This window comes from Pseudopipra pipra, chromosome 11, assembly GCF_036250125.1.
Source record: "Pseudopipra pipra isolate bDixPip1 chromosome 11, bDixPip1.hap1, whole genome shotgun sequence".
Lineage (NCBI taxonomy): Eukaryota > Metazoa > Chordata > Aves > Passeriformes > Pipridae > Pseudopipra > Pseudopipra pipra.
Genome location: NC_087559.1, coordinates 20010922 through 20026844, shown reverse-complemented (window position 1 = coordinate 20026844; position 15923 = coordinate 20010922). Strand labels below are relative to the sequence as shown.

The 15923-nt window shown below is 54.3% G+C and overlaps 1 protein-coding gene across 1 annotated transcript; it reads right to left on the bottom strand.

The window, feature by feature from the left end:
• Window positions 1-5372: 5372 nt before the first annotated feature.
• Window positions 5373-9139, bottom strand: BARX1 (BARX homeobox 1). The gene is made up of 4 exons (XM_064667007.1): window positions 8740-9139; window positions 6540-6825; window positions 6339-6423; window positions 5373-5879 (listed from the first exon to the last, which is right to left on the bottom strand). The coding sequence occupies exons 1-4, from the start codon at window positions 8942-8944 to the stop codon at window positions 5715-5717; spliced, it is 741 nt and encodes a 246-aa protein (XP_064523077.1). The 5' UTR covers window positions 8945-9139; the 3' UTR covers window positions 5373-5714.
• Between the last annotated feature and the right edge of the window lie 6784 nt (window positions 9140-15923).

The following is a 15923-nucleotide window of genomic DNA, read 5'->3' as shown; positions in this document are numbered from 1 at the left end:
TTCAGACAGACGGCAGAGTTCCCGGGACAGGCAGTTTTCTGTGTGTGAACGACTCCTGCACATCCGCCTGTTCTCCTCTGGGCTCTGGTCACCCTTTATTTGCTTTATCCTGCTGGAATATCACAAGCAAGTTTTCAGCCTGGTTGTGAAACATCAGGCTGGAAACAACTGCCGTAAATTAATGGGGGTTTGCATCATTTTTTACTGCAAATCATGTCTGAGTAAATCCCAACTATGAATGAACAAGGACATCCCACTTTAAGCATATCTGTGCTTGAACTCAGCAGGAGAGCTCTTTGACACTGATTCCAGGGTTTCCTCCTCGATTTTAAATATGATTTACTAACTTCAGTGTCTTTTCAGAGAGTGAGTATGCACTGCCTAGGACTCTTTAAATTAAATTTCTCTCTCTGAGGGAAAAGTCATTTTGAAAAGGTGGAATCCTCTCATTCCAGGAGACATAAATCACTCTTTTATTCGTTTGCCTTGTACACCGTCTCGATTTCAGAAAGTTTCCACATTCTCATCCTGAAAAAAAATTACGTTTTAAAAACGCTCCAAGCTTATTTTGTGGTTTGGTAATATAGGTGCAATGTAAACAATGGATTTGAGGATCTTGCAGAGGAAGAGCCCATGTTATACATAATCATGTTTTAATGGACTCTGTTTGTAAACGGATGAGCCCATGCACGACTTATTTAGAGTCTGCTACGAAAACCAAGGCAACAGTCATCCCCAAGCTCATTAAAGGCGACCATCCCTGTCCCCAAGCCTGGCTTCTGGCGCATTTCCCACAGATTTCATGGCAAAGCTGAGCCAAGCAGAGATAAGAGCCTGGAGATCCGTGCTGGTGTGGCAATGCAAACTTGCCCTGAGCTTCATTTACATGTTACTGGGCCAAATTTCAGGGAACAAGGCATTCAGCATTTAGATTTTATCTGCCATACGAGTCAGCTGAAACAACCAAATGTAATGTCTGTGTGATGACCTCAATCCAACGTTTTGGGTTAAGACAACTGTCTAAAAACAGGACTTTCACATGCTAGTTAATGAATTTTAGAGAATCTGACTGAACTCAGTAGGTCATATGGATCCCTTCATTATATTTTGGACCAAAATGGTGAGAAAAAATCCCAGGTAGAGGTTAATGGTTTTTCCCCAAGTCCAAGAAGACCTGACCCACCCCAAGTTCAGCTCAGCACACACACATGGTGCTAGGTGGGGTGTTATCAATACTGGGGGGTGCACCCTGCAGCTGCTGCAGCATCCTCCTCCCTCCTTTCCATCTGCATCCCCTCCCTCACAACCACACATCCCTCACAATTCCTCCCCACTGACCCCACAGCCTCACATACAGCCTCTTTCATCCTCCCCCATTTCCCCCATCCCCTCAAACCCCCCTTCTGTTTCCATGTCTCACCTCCCACTCCTCCATCCTCCCTGCATCCCCCTCCAGCCTCCTCACCCATCAGCCCCACGTCCCCCCCACACAACCCTGCACCCTACATCCCCCTCTCACACCCCTCACATGTGCTTGCATCCTCTCCCATCCCCCTGCAGCCCCACTCCTCCCTCCTCCCCACATCCCTCTGTACCCCACACATAGCCCCTGAATCCTCCCACATCCCCCGTCAGACCCTCCACACCCCTCCACCCTCCCCCATCCACTACACATCCCCCTCCACCACCCTCTGCACTTTCCCACCCTCCAGAGGGGAAAGTGCAGCATCAAGACTGTGCTTTGGGGTCTTTTTGGTGCAAAGTGCCCCCAAAGCGTTGCTCCAGGATTAAATTTTTCTTCCAGAAGGGCAGAGTAGATCTCCCCTTTCCTTGCAGGTGTGGAGCAGAGAATCAGGGCCAGGCCACTGCCCCCAGCAGCAGGACACCCCCTCACAACACCACCCTGGTGTCCCATCCTGATGGAGCACCACCTCGTATAAACACCCCTGTCATTAATCTTCAAATCCCCTGGCTCCATGGAGCTATATTTAAATTGACATTGATGAAAAAGCAGAACCTTTCTCAGGTTTCTTTGAGATGCTTCATAAAAAGGGAATTTAGGATGTTTGTGCTGGAAACTCACCTAAAGGGTTTTTTGTTAATAAAAACCATCATAACGTTTGCTGATTACTTGTGACCTGATTAGCCTTTAAACATGGGAAGGACACACTCAGCCTGCAGTCCATGCCATTCTACTTCATTCACAAGCAAAACATGCAGTGTTTTACCTACACTGGTAATTAAAATGGTTGGGTTCCCTAGCATGGATGCATTTCTGCCAAAATAAATGTGTTATGCCAATACAGTTTATTTATACACAGAAAAAAAAATCGGGTGTATTAGCTACAAATATACTTTGCTGGCCCCAGAATTATACAGCACTGACAAACGACCCTCAGGTTGGGGGAGCAGCTTTTCTGGCAGCTTTGGGATGCTGCAGAGAGAGATCATTCCCACAGGCAGAACAGGGCTCTGAGGGGAAATTCCAGCGCTGAACAGAGTCACCCAGATCTTCCCCACGGCTCCTGTTGGACACCTCTGAGTGTCCGGGCTGACACGGCTCTGCTGCTGCAGCGTTGTGGACGTGGGTGTCCCCATCACAGCCTGACAGCGCCCGCACCGGTTCATTACAGCTATGAAAGGTAATTAGAAAGTGAAACAATTATGCTGCACTAATCTAAATTATCCACCTGCGTGCAGGTGAGGCCCGGTGTAATCTCCTTGTGGTCGTTCGCCAGCCAACGAAGTTTATTGATGCTGGTCGAGGAGAGCCCCAAAGCACCGCTTTTAAACGCCCGGAGATAATTCCAAACACCTTTGGAAGGGCTGTCACTGACGGCTGGTGGTACCTGGCTTGGCTTTTCAAACAGAATTATGGAATCTCCGGATTATTTGGGCTGGATGGGACATTAACGATCATTTCATTCCACCCCCCGGCCGCGAGCAGGGACTACCCATCCATTCGAGTGTAACTCACTGGGACCCGTGTGCTCCCTGCTCCGGGCTGCTGTCACTGAGGTGTGATGCCACACCAGCCAGCCTAGCACCTGGAGAAGCTGCGGGAAATCATGGGAAGTTAAACTTCGACAGAAAACAACACACGAAACCGTTAAAAGATAAAATAATTTAAATATATAATTTTTGCAAGGGAAAAAAACCAACAACAACAAAAAACAACCGATAAAAAATCCCATTAGTCAGGTCTATTGTCAGATAACTCTAACAGGCTTCTCCTGTGCCCGAGGGGACTCTGGGTTTCATTAGCGTCGGGGAGGGGGCGGGAGGGCTCCTGAGCGCGGCTCGCTCCCGCTCCGGGCTGGACCCGGCTCCTTCCCAAGCGAAAGGTGGTCATTGAACTTGTTACCAAGACGCTCCTGGGCAAGCGGCTCCAGCGGGGAGCCCGTCACGGTGCTGGAGGTACAGTGTGTTCATTCACGGAGCGTTCACACACCCGCACACGGGCAGCGGGAGCCCGGGGCCAGCCGGGTCCTGTCCCACCCCGTCTGTCCTGCTGGGAGGAACCGCCGAGTCAGGGATGGCAGGACAGCGCTGGAGAGCCCGGGGGGCTCCGGGCACGGAGCCAGCCCCGCACGGACGGGGCTCTCGGGCATCTGCCAGAGGGCGAGAGAAAGTTCCTCCGAGCCCCCTTGGAGCTTTTCCTGCCGTGGAACAACAAGAAAAAAATTATCTCTGGATCCTGCGGGGAAGCGGCCGGTGCAGAAGCCGCGGAGAGAGGTCCCTGAGCTGCCCCGGGGGCCCCCGGCAGGATCGGACCAGCTGCTCGGCACCGGCTCTGCAGAAAACCACCTTACCAGAGCATCCCAAATCCCTCCTGTTCTTCTCTCTCGCTGTCTAAGAGAAAAAAAAAAAAAAATACAATAAAATAATTTACCCTATTCAGTGCCTCCGTGGTCTGCGGAAAAATAATCACGTCTCTGCCACTTACTCAAGTGTGAAAAGAAAATTATCAAGATTCTATCGCGAGTGGGATAGCACGGAGTGAAGGTCGGCTATTCCAGCCCTCTGTGTGACATCGGTGATGGACACACTTCGTCGCTCTGTTAATTTGGGTTAAAGCGCCAGTGAATCTCCCTTTCAATTAAAACCAGCTGCTGTTCTCACATTCACTGAAGTCAACAGAAACAGTAGCCAAAAGTGACAGTGAAGTGACAAAGCCACACGCCCACCGTGCCCTGCCCGCGCCGAGGGACCCCGCAGATCCCCGGCTCTGTCAGCCCCGCCGCCGCCTTCCCGCTTCCCAGCATTCCATCCTCATCCCCAGGTTAAACAAAACGTTTCCAACGAGTTGTTTGGTTAAATACATGAGTCATTTCAATGTAAGAATATGAAGTTGTTTCCTGTTTACCCAGCACCGGCCGTATCCTCCGTCGCTCATCCCGGGAGCTGATTTAACCTGGGACGGAGGAGGCCCCGGGCACCTCCCGAGCCGGGCAGGAGCAGGAGGTACCCCCGGCCCTCCGCGCACCCGCTGCGGCGGCGGAACGAGGAAAACTGCGAACGAGCGGGACGAGCTGAGCGCAGTCACCGGCACCCGCCGAGGGCTCCACCGGCGGCGGCTCGGGGCTATTTTGAGTTAAAGCCGATGTTGTCCGCTGTGCTCCTCTCCCACCGGACCGCCGTCCTCGTGCCCTTAGCACGGGCTGGAGCGCTCCCGGGAGCGGGGTGGTCCCGCACCGCAGCCCTGCCGGCCTGGGGGCACCCCGGGGGCGGGCGGGGAGGCACCGACTGACCCCGAGTCGCGGGTGTTAATTACCGTCGTTAATTGGGAGGCGCCCCGCAGCAGGGGCTCAGCCCGGGGCTGTCCCGCCGCTCCCCGCCCTCTGCAGTGCTGCCGGTTTTCAGCAGAATGGCGGCAATCGCATTTCTCGGTAGATGCTCTGTAATTTGACATCCCGACGGAAAACGAGGAGCGGGGACTCGGAGAAAACAAACAAACAAACAAACAAACAAAAACAGAAACCACCACAAAAAAGCCCGAACAACAAAGAGCCGAGATTTTGTGCTACGTTGCAGCCGCTCACGAAGAGGATTTTTTAAAAGTATCATTTAGTGTGCACGGTGCGGGAAATAATTAATCCATTTGTCAGTAATTAACGTATCTTTAAAATGCGAAAGCATCCGAATTTAACCAAAGAAAGACTGAGGGTTTGGCCTCTCCCGGCCACAGGCAGCCGAGCTGTCGGAGAAAGCGATGGGAGAATCTTCCCGGTACCGCCGCGCTTTCTCTGTGTAGATCTGCCTGGAACTTGGTTTTGAATCTCTAACCTGCCTCCGCGGGAGAAAAAAAAACCCAAAAAACAAAAAACAGAACTTTAAAAACATTAACCCCAAACCATTACGTTACTCAGAGCAACAGTTCATAAAATACTTTATTGAAATAAAGTAAATATCTTCGCATTAATAAAACGGATCATAAAATGCAGTTTTCGAATAACTAGGGGCACCACAGGGTTTTAGACAGCGAGTAGATGTGGAAGGTGGGATCCAGTGTCCTCCCGGCCCCTCGGGCCGTCGCACAACACCGCGGCCGTGGCGCAGCGCTCCGCGGGCGCGGAGAGGGGCGGTGGGGCAGGAGCGCGCCCGTCAAAGCGTCCAAATCTCCCGAGTCCGAAGGCGGCCGCAGCCACTGTCCGAGCTGCCCTCCATCCCCTTCCCCCGGGCCCGGAGGGTGCGGCAGGGCGGGCGCTCGCCCCTCACTCCTCCTGGCTGACCTCGGCCGGCGAGCCCAGGCTCTCGGGCGGCTTCTCGGCGTCCCGGGCTCGCTCCTGCTCCGAGAGCTGCTCGCTGCTGGGGATCGAGTTCTTCTTGGGGCGGCCCTTCGGCTTGGTGGGGGACTCCAGGCCGCCCCCCTGCAACACCTGCGAGGCGGGGAGGGGGCAGAGGAGGGGGATACCTCGGTAAAACAGTGCTGCCTTCAGCCCGGGGCGCAGGAACCCCTCTCTCCCCCGTCCCCTGGAGCGAAGCACCGCGCCGGGCCCAGGCTGAGCCGCCGGTGCGGGACCTGTCGGGCTGTGCCCACCGCCCTCCGCCCCTGGGGGACGATCGGTACCGCGGGAGGGCTCGGACAGAACTGGGCGAGGGGCGTCCGGCCGAGGCCCAGGCGGTGCTGGACTTAAAGACCAGGGGCATATTATTATTAGTTTTGTTATTGTTCTTATTATTGCTGCTACTATTGCTACTACTATCATCATCATCATCATCATCATTATTAGCCCAGGGACGATACGCAGGAGGTTGAAGCCCGCGGGGCAGCGCTCGGTACCCCGCCGAACGCGGACACTGCGCGCCGAAGGGGCGGACGATCAAGGGACACTTACTATTTTCTTCCATTTCATGCGCCTGTTCTGGTACCAGGTTTTCACCTGGAGCTGGCTGAGCCCCAGCGATTCGGCCAGGTCTATTCTGTGGGCGAGAGAGAGAGGCGGTCAGCCCGGCAGCTTTCCTCTCGGATGGCAGCTTCCCGACTTTTTCAGGCACAATGAGCCCCGTCCCGCCGTCCGAGGGTCGCCATCGCCTACCTGTCGGGCGTGGAGAGGTATTTCTGCTTCTCGAAGCGCTTCTCCAGCCCCATGAGCTGCAGCTCGGTGAAGACGGTGCGGCTTCGGCGCCCCTTCTTGGCCTTGCCCGGCTCGGGGGGGCCCGGCTCCAACTTGCCACGAAGGTGCAGCTCCAGCGGGAGATGGGGCGAGGCGGAGCCGCCTTGCAGCCCCGAGCCGGCGGCCAGCAGAGCCGAGCCCAGCCCCGAGCAGCCCAGGGGAGCCAGCGGGAACTTGAACACGGCGGCCGGCTCCGCCTTCAGCACCGCTGCGGGAGAGAGGGGCCGTCAGCGCCGGGCAGCGCTCGGGGACCCCCGGGGCTGCAGAGTGCCTCGGTGTCCCGGGGACCAGACCCTGTAAGGAACCCCGGGCCCTTCTCCTCCTCCCTCGACACCTTCCCGGGGGCCGAAGGGGTGCGGGAACCCCGGGACGCGGGTCGGGTCGCGGGTCCCCCCGGTTCCATCGCCTCCGCGGTACCGGGTCATGCTTTACCCTTCAACCGGCAGATGCTAATCACGGAATGACTTGGGGGGGGGTGTTAAAGTAAAAATAATTTAAATCAACCCCAAAGCGTTCTCCTCGGTGTCACCCAACAGCTGCCGGGCCCGGCGGGCGGCGGGGGCCGGGCACGGTCCCAGGAATTCCCTTCCTGGAATTTTTCAGGATATTTTCGACGTTGTGACAATTTCTATCCCTCTCCGTGAACCTCAGCCCCGCGATTTTCCTCTGAAGCAGCTCCCGAGGGGAGGGCAGCGAGCCCATCCCCGAGGATGCTAATCCCCGCAGGCGGGGGCCGCCGCTCGGCCGGCTCGGCTCAGCTTTACCCGGTCTGGCCGGGCCCTGCTCGGCTCGGTTCCCTTCTCCGACTCGGCCCGGCCCGGCTCGGTCCTTCCCGGAGTCCCCGCTCCGCTCCCCGCCTGGGCCCGCAGCCCCAGCGCTGGTCCCGGCCCAGCAAACCCGGGCGGGCCGGGGGCTCGGTCCTGCTCGGCCCATCCCCTCCCAGCGACACGGGAGCGACCTCGGCGGCTGGGGAAGGACCCTGAGGGGAGTCTCTGAGGGCTCTTCTCCTCGGCCCGAGCTGAAATCGCCTCCCTCCCTGGAGAGCCCGATCCTGCTCCCGCTGATCCCCCGAAACTGAGCCGTGAGCGATGCAAAGAGCCTTTTGTCTGATCCGCTATTCCAAATAGTTCTGATCTTGAAAATATTACTGATTTCTAGATATTCTAACGCATGTTGCTCCCTTGCTCTGGTCTTGACGCTTTACTCTTTCTCTCTTAAACGCAGGAAAAGAAATTGGGATCCTCCTTTTCCGTTCAGTTCTATAAGAGAACATCTATGAAGAGCGACGGCTCCGCAGACGAAGATGGCTTGGGAAGTGAAAGCTTTCGCCGTCACATATTTAAATACTGGCCTTTAAAATATATTATGTATTGGCCCTCAAAATATATTAAATACTGGAGTTAAAAAACCCTCCAACCATGTCGTTAATAAACTATGTTTGTCCTAAATACTATATCCGACTGGATAGAGCGCGCTGGCATCCGTTTTAAATAAATATACCTCTAAGTATTATAAAATAGATTATAATGTTATATCTTATATATTTTATATTATTATATAAACATAATATATTTATATATACTATCTTTTTATATTGTATATTTTATATTTATGTATAATATGTATTTTTATATATATATACACATAAATATATATGTCGGGTTTCCAGTTAAATCTGTGACCGCAGGGCCCTGTGCCGCCACTTGCAGCCACACACGCACAGACTCCACTGCTTAGCTCCAGCAATTCCCACCTCATCCAAAAACACGGAAAAAACCCCATAAAATGAAAAAAAAACCAAAAAAAAAAACCCCAAAACGATCAACAACGACAGAAATTCGAAGGCCGTCCTGTGAAAGCGCCTCTGGAGCCGTAGAGCCGCATTCTTCTTTTTTAGGCCCAAAATACTGGGCTGCTCGAGGCTGGAGCGGCCGCGGCACAGCAGGAGCCGGCGGGATGCGCTCGGCCGGCAGAGCCCGGCAGCGATTTTTTTCAGGCAGAATTCGCGAGTTTTTCTTCCAGGAGCCCGGCTCCGTAGGGCGCTGGAGACCATCAGCGGGCGATGCCTCCCCGCCTGCCGCCCCCAGCCCCCCCCCGAGCCGCGGGGCCCCCCGGGACGTACCGAGGTGGTTGTGGTAGGGCCGGGCGGAAAGCAGCGCCTGCACCCCGAACTTGAGCAGCTCCCCGGCCGGCGCGGCCCCCTTGGCGTCCGGGGGGTCGGTGAGGATCTCCTCGATCATGAAGCTGCGGTAGCGGTGGGAGCGGTGGTCGGGGAAGGCTTCGGCCGGGAAGTAGCGAGCGGCTCCCAGCTCCAGCGGGTGCTGCATCCTCGCCGCCCCCGGGGCGCGGGGGGACCCCCGGCCGCCGGGGCCGCCCTAGCGCAGCCCCCCGGGCGGCAGCAGGACAGCGGGGGCTCTGCCCATCGCCCCGCCGCCCCCTCCCCTCCCCCTGCGCGGCCCCCCCGGCCCCGGAGCGCCCAGAGCAGCGCGGCGGCCGGAGCCGTGCCCGCCGCCTGCACACGGGGCGCGGCACCGGGCAGCGTCTCTCCGCCCCGGGACGGCGGCGGGGGCCTATTATACCGCCGGCCCGGCGGGGCCGTCAGCGCGGCGGGGGAGGGTGCAGGAGGGGCTGGCAGGAAGGAAGGGGCCGGGGCGGGCGAGTACCTGAAGCGAGGGGTTACAGCCCAGCATTTGATCCCCCGCCATATAAAGCAAATTAGCCGTTCTGCTCGCTGCGGGAGAGCAGACACCCAAACAACCGCTGGCCCCTTGGAAGGGCAGCCCCGGCCCCGGCCCAGTCCTTATGACTGTCCTGGTCCTCGTCCCTGGTTCCAGCCCCGTCCCCGTCCCCGGCTCCAGCCCCATCCCCGTCCCCATCGCCATCTCCATCCCCCTCCCCATCCCCACCCCAATCTTCAATTCTAATCCCCTTTCCCATTCCCGTCCCCGTCCCCATCCGCATGTCCTTCCCCATCCCCTGACGGGATAACCGCGGCTCCGGGGGGCCTCGGCCGATGGGGAGAGACACGGAGCCAGAGGGACCCCCGGGGAGCCCCCGGCTCACGCCCCCTGCCCCGCACAGCCCCTGCCCCGCAGAACCGCCTGGGGCTCAGGGCCCTCGGGGTGGCCTCGGTGCCGTGACCGGGGGATTCCGGGGCTTGGAGGAGTCAAGGTAGCCCAAGGTCAGGGGTGCCCGTCGAGGGGCCCAGGCCCGGCGCCTTCAGCCCCGGGCTCCCTCCCGGTCCCGGCCAAATCTCTGTAAACAACTAAAAGGAACTGATCAGGGAACAAAACCCAGCACGAAGCTGAGCCTTTCCCTGGACTTTCTGAGTCTTTACACGAACATTTTACGCGGTACAACGGGGGTCGTTTAATTCCCTTTAGCGGATACCCACGAGCCGGCCCTGCTCGTCACTGATGTGCTTCGAGCCAGATTCGCGTGCGGGATCCCGAACGCTCACAATCCCCCCGAAAATGTCGGCACTAACAGATTAGAAGGGGATCATTTCGGCGAAGCCCTGGCAAGGACTGTGGCTGGGCTCGGCCCCTGCCCGCGGCGTGGGTGGTTTTCAGGGGAGGTATCCCACGGGATCAGCCACGCGGGCCCACGCAGAGGGACGGAAGCCGGGATCATCCCCCGAGGAAGCCCAGCTCAGCCTCCCTCTTTATGACTTTTGACCAAAAAAGGGGCTTTCAGCCCGTTTTCTCGGTCGCCGCGGCCGCCGTGGGGTGTGCGGGGGATGCGCAGGGACGTGCAGAGCCGCCGTGGGATCCTGCCCGGCTCCGCTCCGTAATCCGTGAGCAAGACGGGACGGCCACGGGAGTCACCCGCGGGTTCCCTCGGTGAGCGCAGCCCACGGGGGACGCGTCCCAGCGCTCGGCGGGGTCGAGGCCGAGTGTCCCGCCAATTCCCCCGGCCCCGGGCTCCCCCGCGCCTCCGCGCTCCAGCGCTTCTCGCGGGTCCCCGTCCCCCAACACGCGCGGGGGTCCCGCAACCAGCGCCCCGCAAGGCCAGCGAACAGCCCCGGGGTGGCTTCGCACCCGGGGGCAGATACGCAGGGCCCGGCTGCGGGGACCCCCGGGCCGGTAATTTGAATTAAATGGTGGGGAGGGGGTGGGTGGAGGCGTTCAGGGAACCGTGGAGAACACGAGGCCGCTCTGTTGCTCCTGTCAGCGCTACTTGAGTCCTGCTGCCGTTCCACTGTAGTACCCAACCCCGCATGCGACAACAACGCATTAATTTACGCTGTGCTTCCACTGCCCTCCCACATAACCTGTTCCATATGGTTACTGCCACTTGTACGGAGTAGTTTCGCGGGATTTTTCTGTTTTCTCCACGTTTCTTCAATTTAAAATTATGCCCCTCGCTCAACGAAACACTAACGGGCTGAGCCCCCGTTAGCGCCCCCGATGCTCCCTCCTGTTAGGAAGCTGTCATCTATTCAGACATCCCCGCGGTGTTTGGACTGCCGACGAGTTCGTGACCCGTGCCAAAGCTGTGACAGGGAGCCGGCGGTGCCCTCCCGGTGGGGCAGCAGAGGGGACCGGCAGTGCCGAGCCCGCCCAGACGCTGCGCGGCCCCGGGACCTCCATCCCTCCATCCGTCCCCCACTTCCCCGAATCCCTCCTGGGAATCTCTGGGCAGCGGTGTCCCTGCGCACACCTGCGCTCGGGGAGCCCCGACCGAGACCAGCGGGGCCCCGAAAATAATCAACAAATCCCAAATCGAAACCCTGCCCGTTTCCTGACGTGGCTTTTCGTCCGCCCATCTTTTGTCCATCTGCTCCGCTTAGATCACAAGGTGTTTCCACGCCAAGGTGCTGATTTCTTAGGGCCGAGACGAAAGAGGCCGTCGGAGCTATTATGATAGAACGAGGAGAATAATTATGAGTAAAGTGAGAAGAATTTTGGCCACATTCAAGCGAGCAGACAAATCCACATCGGATTGTTTAAACAACCTCATCTCCGAGACCAGCGCACTCGTAAACAAACAGCGCCCGTAAAAGAAATTACCCACACTCCCTTGGTTTTTGTGTTTCTTTAAAATAAATCAAAATTCATGAATAATGGTAAATATTAACACTGCCATCCCCATCTCGGAGCAGGTTAGGATCAGTGCAGTTCAGACACAGTATCATTTCCCATCATACGGAATCATCTTTGGTAATTTAAATTCTTATATTCCTTGTGATCCGTCTGCACCGAGGCTGCTCATGCTACGACGGACAGTCGGAGGATCCCACATCCAGCGCGGGAGCAGGCCTACAGCCCCCGAGCTCACAAAAAAAAAAAAAAAATTAAATTAAAATTAACATTTCTGTGAACGCTCCTATTGAAAGGTTTTGATGATGAGCTGAAGAAAGAAAGGATGAACTTCACCATCCGGTCGCTCTCAGTAATTTAAAATTGTTGCAAATTGAATCCAGTCAGTAATTTAAAATTGTTGCAAAACAAATCCTGTAGTTAAAGGATATCAGTAATAATAATAATAATAATTGTTATTATTATTGCGACTTTTACAGCGGCTTAAAATTGTGCAACTCCCCATGCTCTTAGAGAGCACGTAAACCCGCACTTTTATTTCACATCGATCTGGGCGGTAGATTCACGTTTATAAACAGCAGCGTCTCAGAGTGAGAGTTTGGCGAAATCCGTGGGGCTTTAGGGAATAACTGCATGAACAAGCTGCAGGCCCCGAATTTTGTGCACTTCCCCCCCCCCAGGTACTAGAATGGAATCACCTTTCTCTGCAAAATTGCTCTTCATTTACCGAGGGATTTTGAGTTTTTCGTTTGTTTCGTTTTTGGTTTTGTTTGTTTTGTTGTTGTTGTTGTTTGGGGGGGTTCGGTGTTTATTTGTTTTGGTTTGGGTTGTGTTGTTTTGCTGGTTTTGTTTGTTTGATTGGTTTTTTTGTTGTTGTTATTTTTTGCACCAGGGACAGACTTTACATAACTGTTAAACAGACTATTTCTGGAGTTAGGTTTTCTTAAAAAAAATTTATACAAACGCACATAACTTGTTTCAGAAACTATCGACGCATCCATCTCGTTAGGAGATTGCTGTAATCGTCCTTTTATATCAAAGTGGAATGCATTTTTAGAGGCTCCTTTCGCTTACTTTCGCGCTTCAGATATCTTGATGTCTCTATTTTGGCTGGGCAACTCGAACAAGGGTGACAGTTCCACCAGTGAAAATTTTACAGTGAAGAAAGAAACAATTCGCCCGTTGATTTAAAACTCTTCCCGGGGGTAGGAATACTTTTACTCCGCTGATTAATTCCCGATTTGACGGGAAGAAGGGTTGTCGTGAGTTTTCGCGCATCGTCGGTCCCTCCGTTATGTTCTCGCAGTTCTCCCGACTCCAACAACCGTAACGCGGAAAACGGCGAAATCCAAACTTTTCGCCTCCTGGATCCCTCGGGAATTATCCCAGCCGGGAAAAAATATTTTTAATAACAAGGGCAGCACGGCCCCCCGCGCTACAGACCCCACCCAGGGGTTCGGGACCGGCGAGGGCTCCCTTCGAGCGCCGGGCACGGCTTGATAAGATCTCATGGAAGTCCCGGCTCTCCCCGGAGCAGAGGGGCCGCCGTGCCCGGTCCCATCCCGGTCTGTCGAGGGGTTCCGCTCCGCAGAGCTGCTTAGATTAGCTAATAACTGGCGGGAGGGTTTTGCGTCAAAGCTCTCGATGCATATTAAACACAACCAAGTCGTTGTTTCCTCCACATCACCTCTTTCAAAATTCTAGTAAAATGCCCCCGTCCCCCCTCTCCACCACTCCTCGCACTCCTCCCGCCGCGGCAAAGCCCCGCGCAGGGGCACCCGGTTCCCGGAGCCCGCTGGGGCGATGGAGGGCCCGGGCCGGGGGCTCTGCCCGTCCCCGATGCGGGACAGTGCGGGGGACCCTGATGCCATGCGGGAACATCCCCCCGCTTCGCAGCCCCTGCGCTTCCCACGGGTGTCCGAGGAGGGGAGTCAGTCCCAGCGACCTCCCCCTCGCTCCCTCCTCACGGCACTTAATATTCAGGAAATCCACAAAGTGGTACGGAGAGAGTGGAAAACGTGACATCACGGGCTAATTGGGAAGGAGCGTTAGGGCTGAGCGAGGGAATAGCTCAGCCCTGAGTAATACGCTGCGTTTAATGGCCGGGTAAAGCTTCGGCAGCAGCATTTAAACACGTATCCCTCTAAAAATGATTTTCTGCGAACACCTGGCCTCGTCGGACAGTCTGCCCCTGGAATTATCTTGGAAAGTCCCGTTTAGAGGATGCGGTTTGGTTTGAGCGAGGGCTACAGCCCCTTCGTTTCCCTGCCACACGAAGTCCATCGCCCGTCCTCCTCCCTGCTACACCCACCCCGACAGCTCGCACAGACTGCGTGTCCCCATCTCTTTTAAGGAAATCACCCCTAAATCTACTGTATCTGAACGCATCTGATTTATATCCATTAGAAAAGCCTCCAAAATTAGAAGTTCCTCACATGTGCCATCTCTGTCCCCACCACAACCACTGGGTACAGCACACCCAAGTGTCACCGTCCTGTGCAAACATGTGACACCTTTTCCCTGCCATCCTTTTATTTTGCAGAGCATCAAAACAGCACAAACAGTGAGTAAGAAACAAGCTGTGAAAGCCCCCCTCCCTCTCTTCCTTTTTTTCACATCTAGGATTTTAAAATTTTATTTATTTATTTTTATTTTTAACTAGTTCACAGACGAGGGATGCAACGCTTGGAAATACAAACCAGTAACCAGCCACGAACCTGTTTAGATTTCAGGCCAGGCAGTATTTTTTGTGACAGCCTCTCCTCTGTGAACTGATCCCTAGTCATGAAAAGACCTGTAGGTTCAGAGCTCCTTCACCGGCGCTGCCAGAAGCACGGTGGCTGCCCCAGAGAGCAAGGTCCCAGCTAACAGATGGGTGCAATTACACCTTCCCTCGCTGACAGCATGTACAACCATCTTTCTCCACCCAGAGCTGCTGTGGAAAAGCGGTGTGATGGTGTGCACAGGGCTTGGACTCCAGTCAGTGCTCAGCACCAATCCCCCAGTTCACATCAAACCCGACCTGACTACAACCCCACGGACGTGGAGCTGCACAGGTGGAACTGCAGGGGACAAATGTTTTGCAAATGACAGTCAGGATATGTGCAAAAGGGCAAGTTAAACGTTGGTGCATTAGTTCAGCAAATAATTACACTCAATTACATTCATTTTTAGGTGCTAAATGAGTTTCAGGCAGAAAAGAATGAATTGTCCTTATCACTCCTGTATTGGCTGAAATCCAACCAACCTCTTCATCTGTCCTGAAAGTGAGGATGCCTCAGTGATACCCCATTAGCCCCGTGCTGTAAACACTCGGGTGTGTGCTGAGGTTATTCACTGTACTCACTGGAACGGGACTGTTTATGGTTCATAAAATTAAATTAATGACTACATCTGCGCAGAGCTGGGGCCTTCGGGGTTTAAAAGTGAAGAAACAGAACGAAATCCTCACACTCTTCAGTTTTATGGTTAGCCTCCAGTCAGTTTTGGTTCCTACTTCTCGAGTGCTTCGTCAGATCTGGATGATTTGGGTTTATAGATCAGCAGGGAGATGTTTAAATCATTAAACACAATAATGGCTAATTGAAATATTTTTATTTAAAAAATAACAAGATGTTTTATACATATTAAAAATCATATTAAAGCTGGCTTCCCAGTCCCTCACAAGCACCACTGCAGCTAGTTAAAGCCCCTAAGTCAGAGAGCCAATTACATAAAATAGCTCTCCTTAAAGGCCAAACAATATAAAACAATTATATGATGAAGGGTTCCTTTCTGCTAGTTTGTTCTGAAATAACCTTTTGATTCATATGTGTATCTCATTTTAAAATACAGGTACAAAAAACATTAAAATCCTAATTCTGGATTAGGACCAGAATCTCTCCTCATTCCTACAGAAAAGAATGGCCCTGGAACAGGAGAAATGGTTGCAGCTTGGCCTCAGCAAAAGAAAATCACACCAAACAAAAATATGGTCTAAAAGTGAACAGCCCACTGTCTGAAATCTCCCAAATGGCTTCCATTTTCAGAAGTTCCCCTCACTGCAGCCTGCTGCAGATATTCCACCTGACAGGCCAACTGACCTGCTGTGGCTGAAACCTTCTTTTTAATAAAATTGTGCCAGGCAGGTTAGGATTTCTAAATGCTTCTAATCCTAAGAGTCTTCACCTGGTTTACCCTCCAGAGCTTGGCTGAGATTCAATGGATTTTTGAAAACCTGTCATAGGACTCTTGGTCATAAATCAGTAGATGAGGTGAAGATATT

Coding starts and splice junctions, on each gene's coding strand:
- BARX1 (XM_064667007.1), bottom strand. CDS start 8,944: ATGCAGCACCCGCTGGAGCTGGGAGCCGCTCGCTACTTCCCGGCCGAA. Junction 6,424..6,539: donor TACCTCTCCACGCCCGACAG/GTAGGCGATGGC, acceptor TCTCGCCCACAG/AATAGACCTGGCCGAATCGC. Junction 5,880..6,338: donor GCATGAAATGGAAGAAAATA/GTAAGTGTCCCT, acceptor CCCGCCTCGCAG/GTGTTGCAGGGGGGCGGCCT.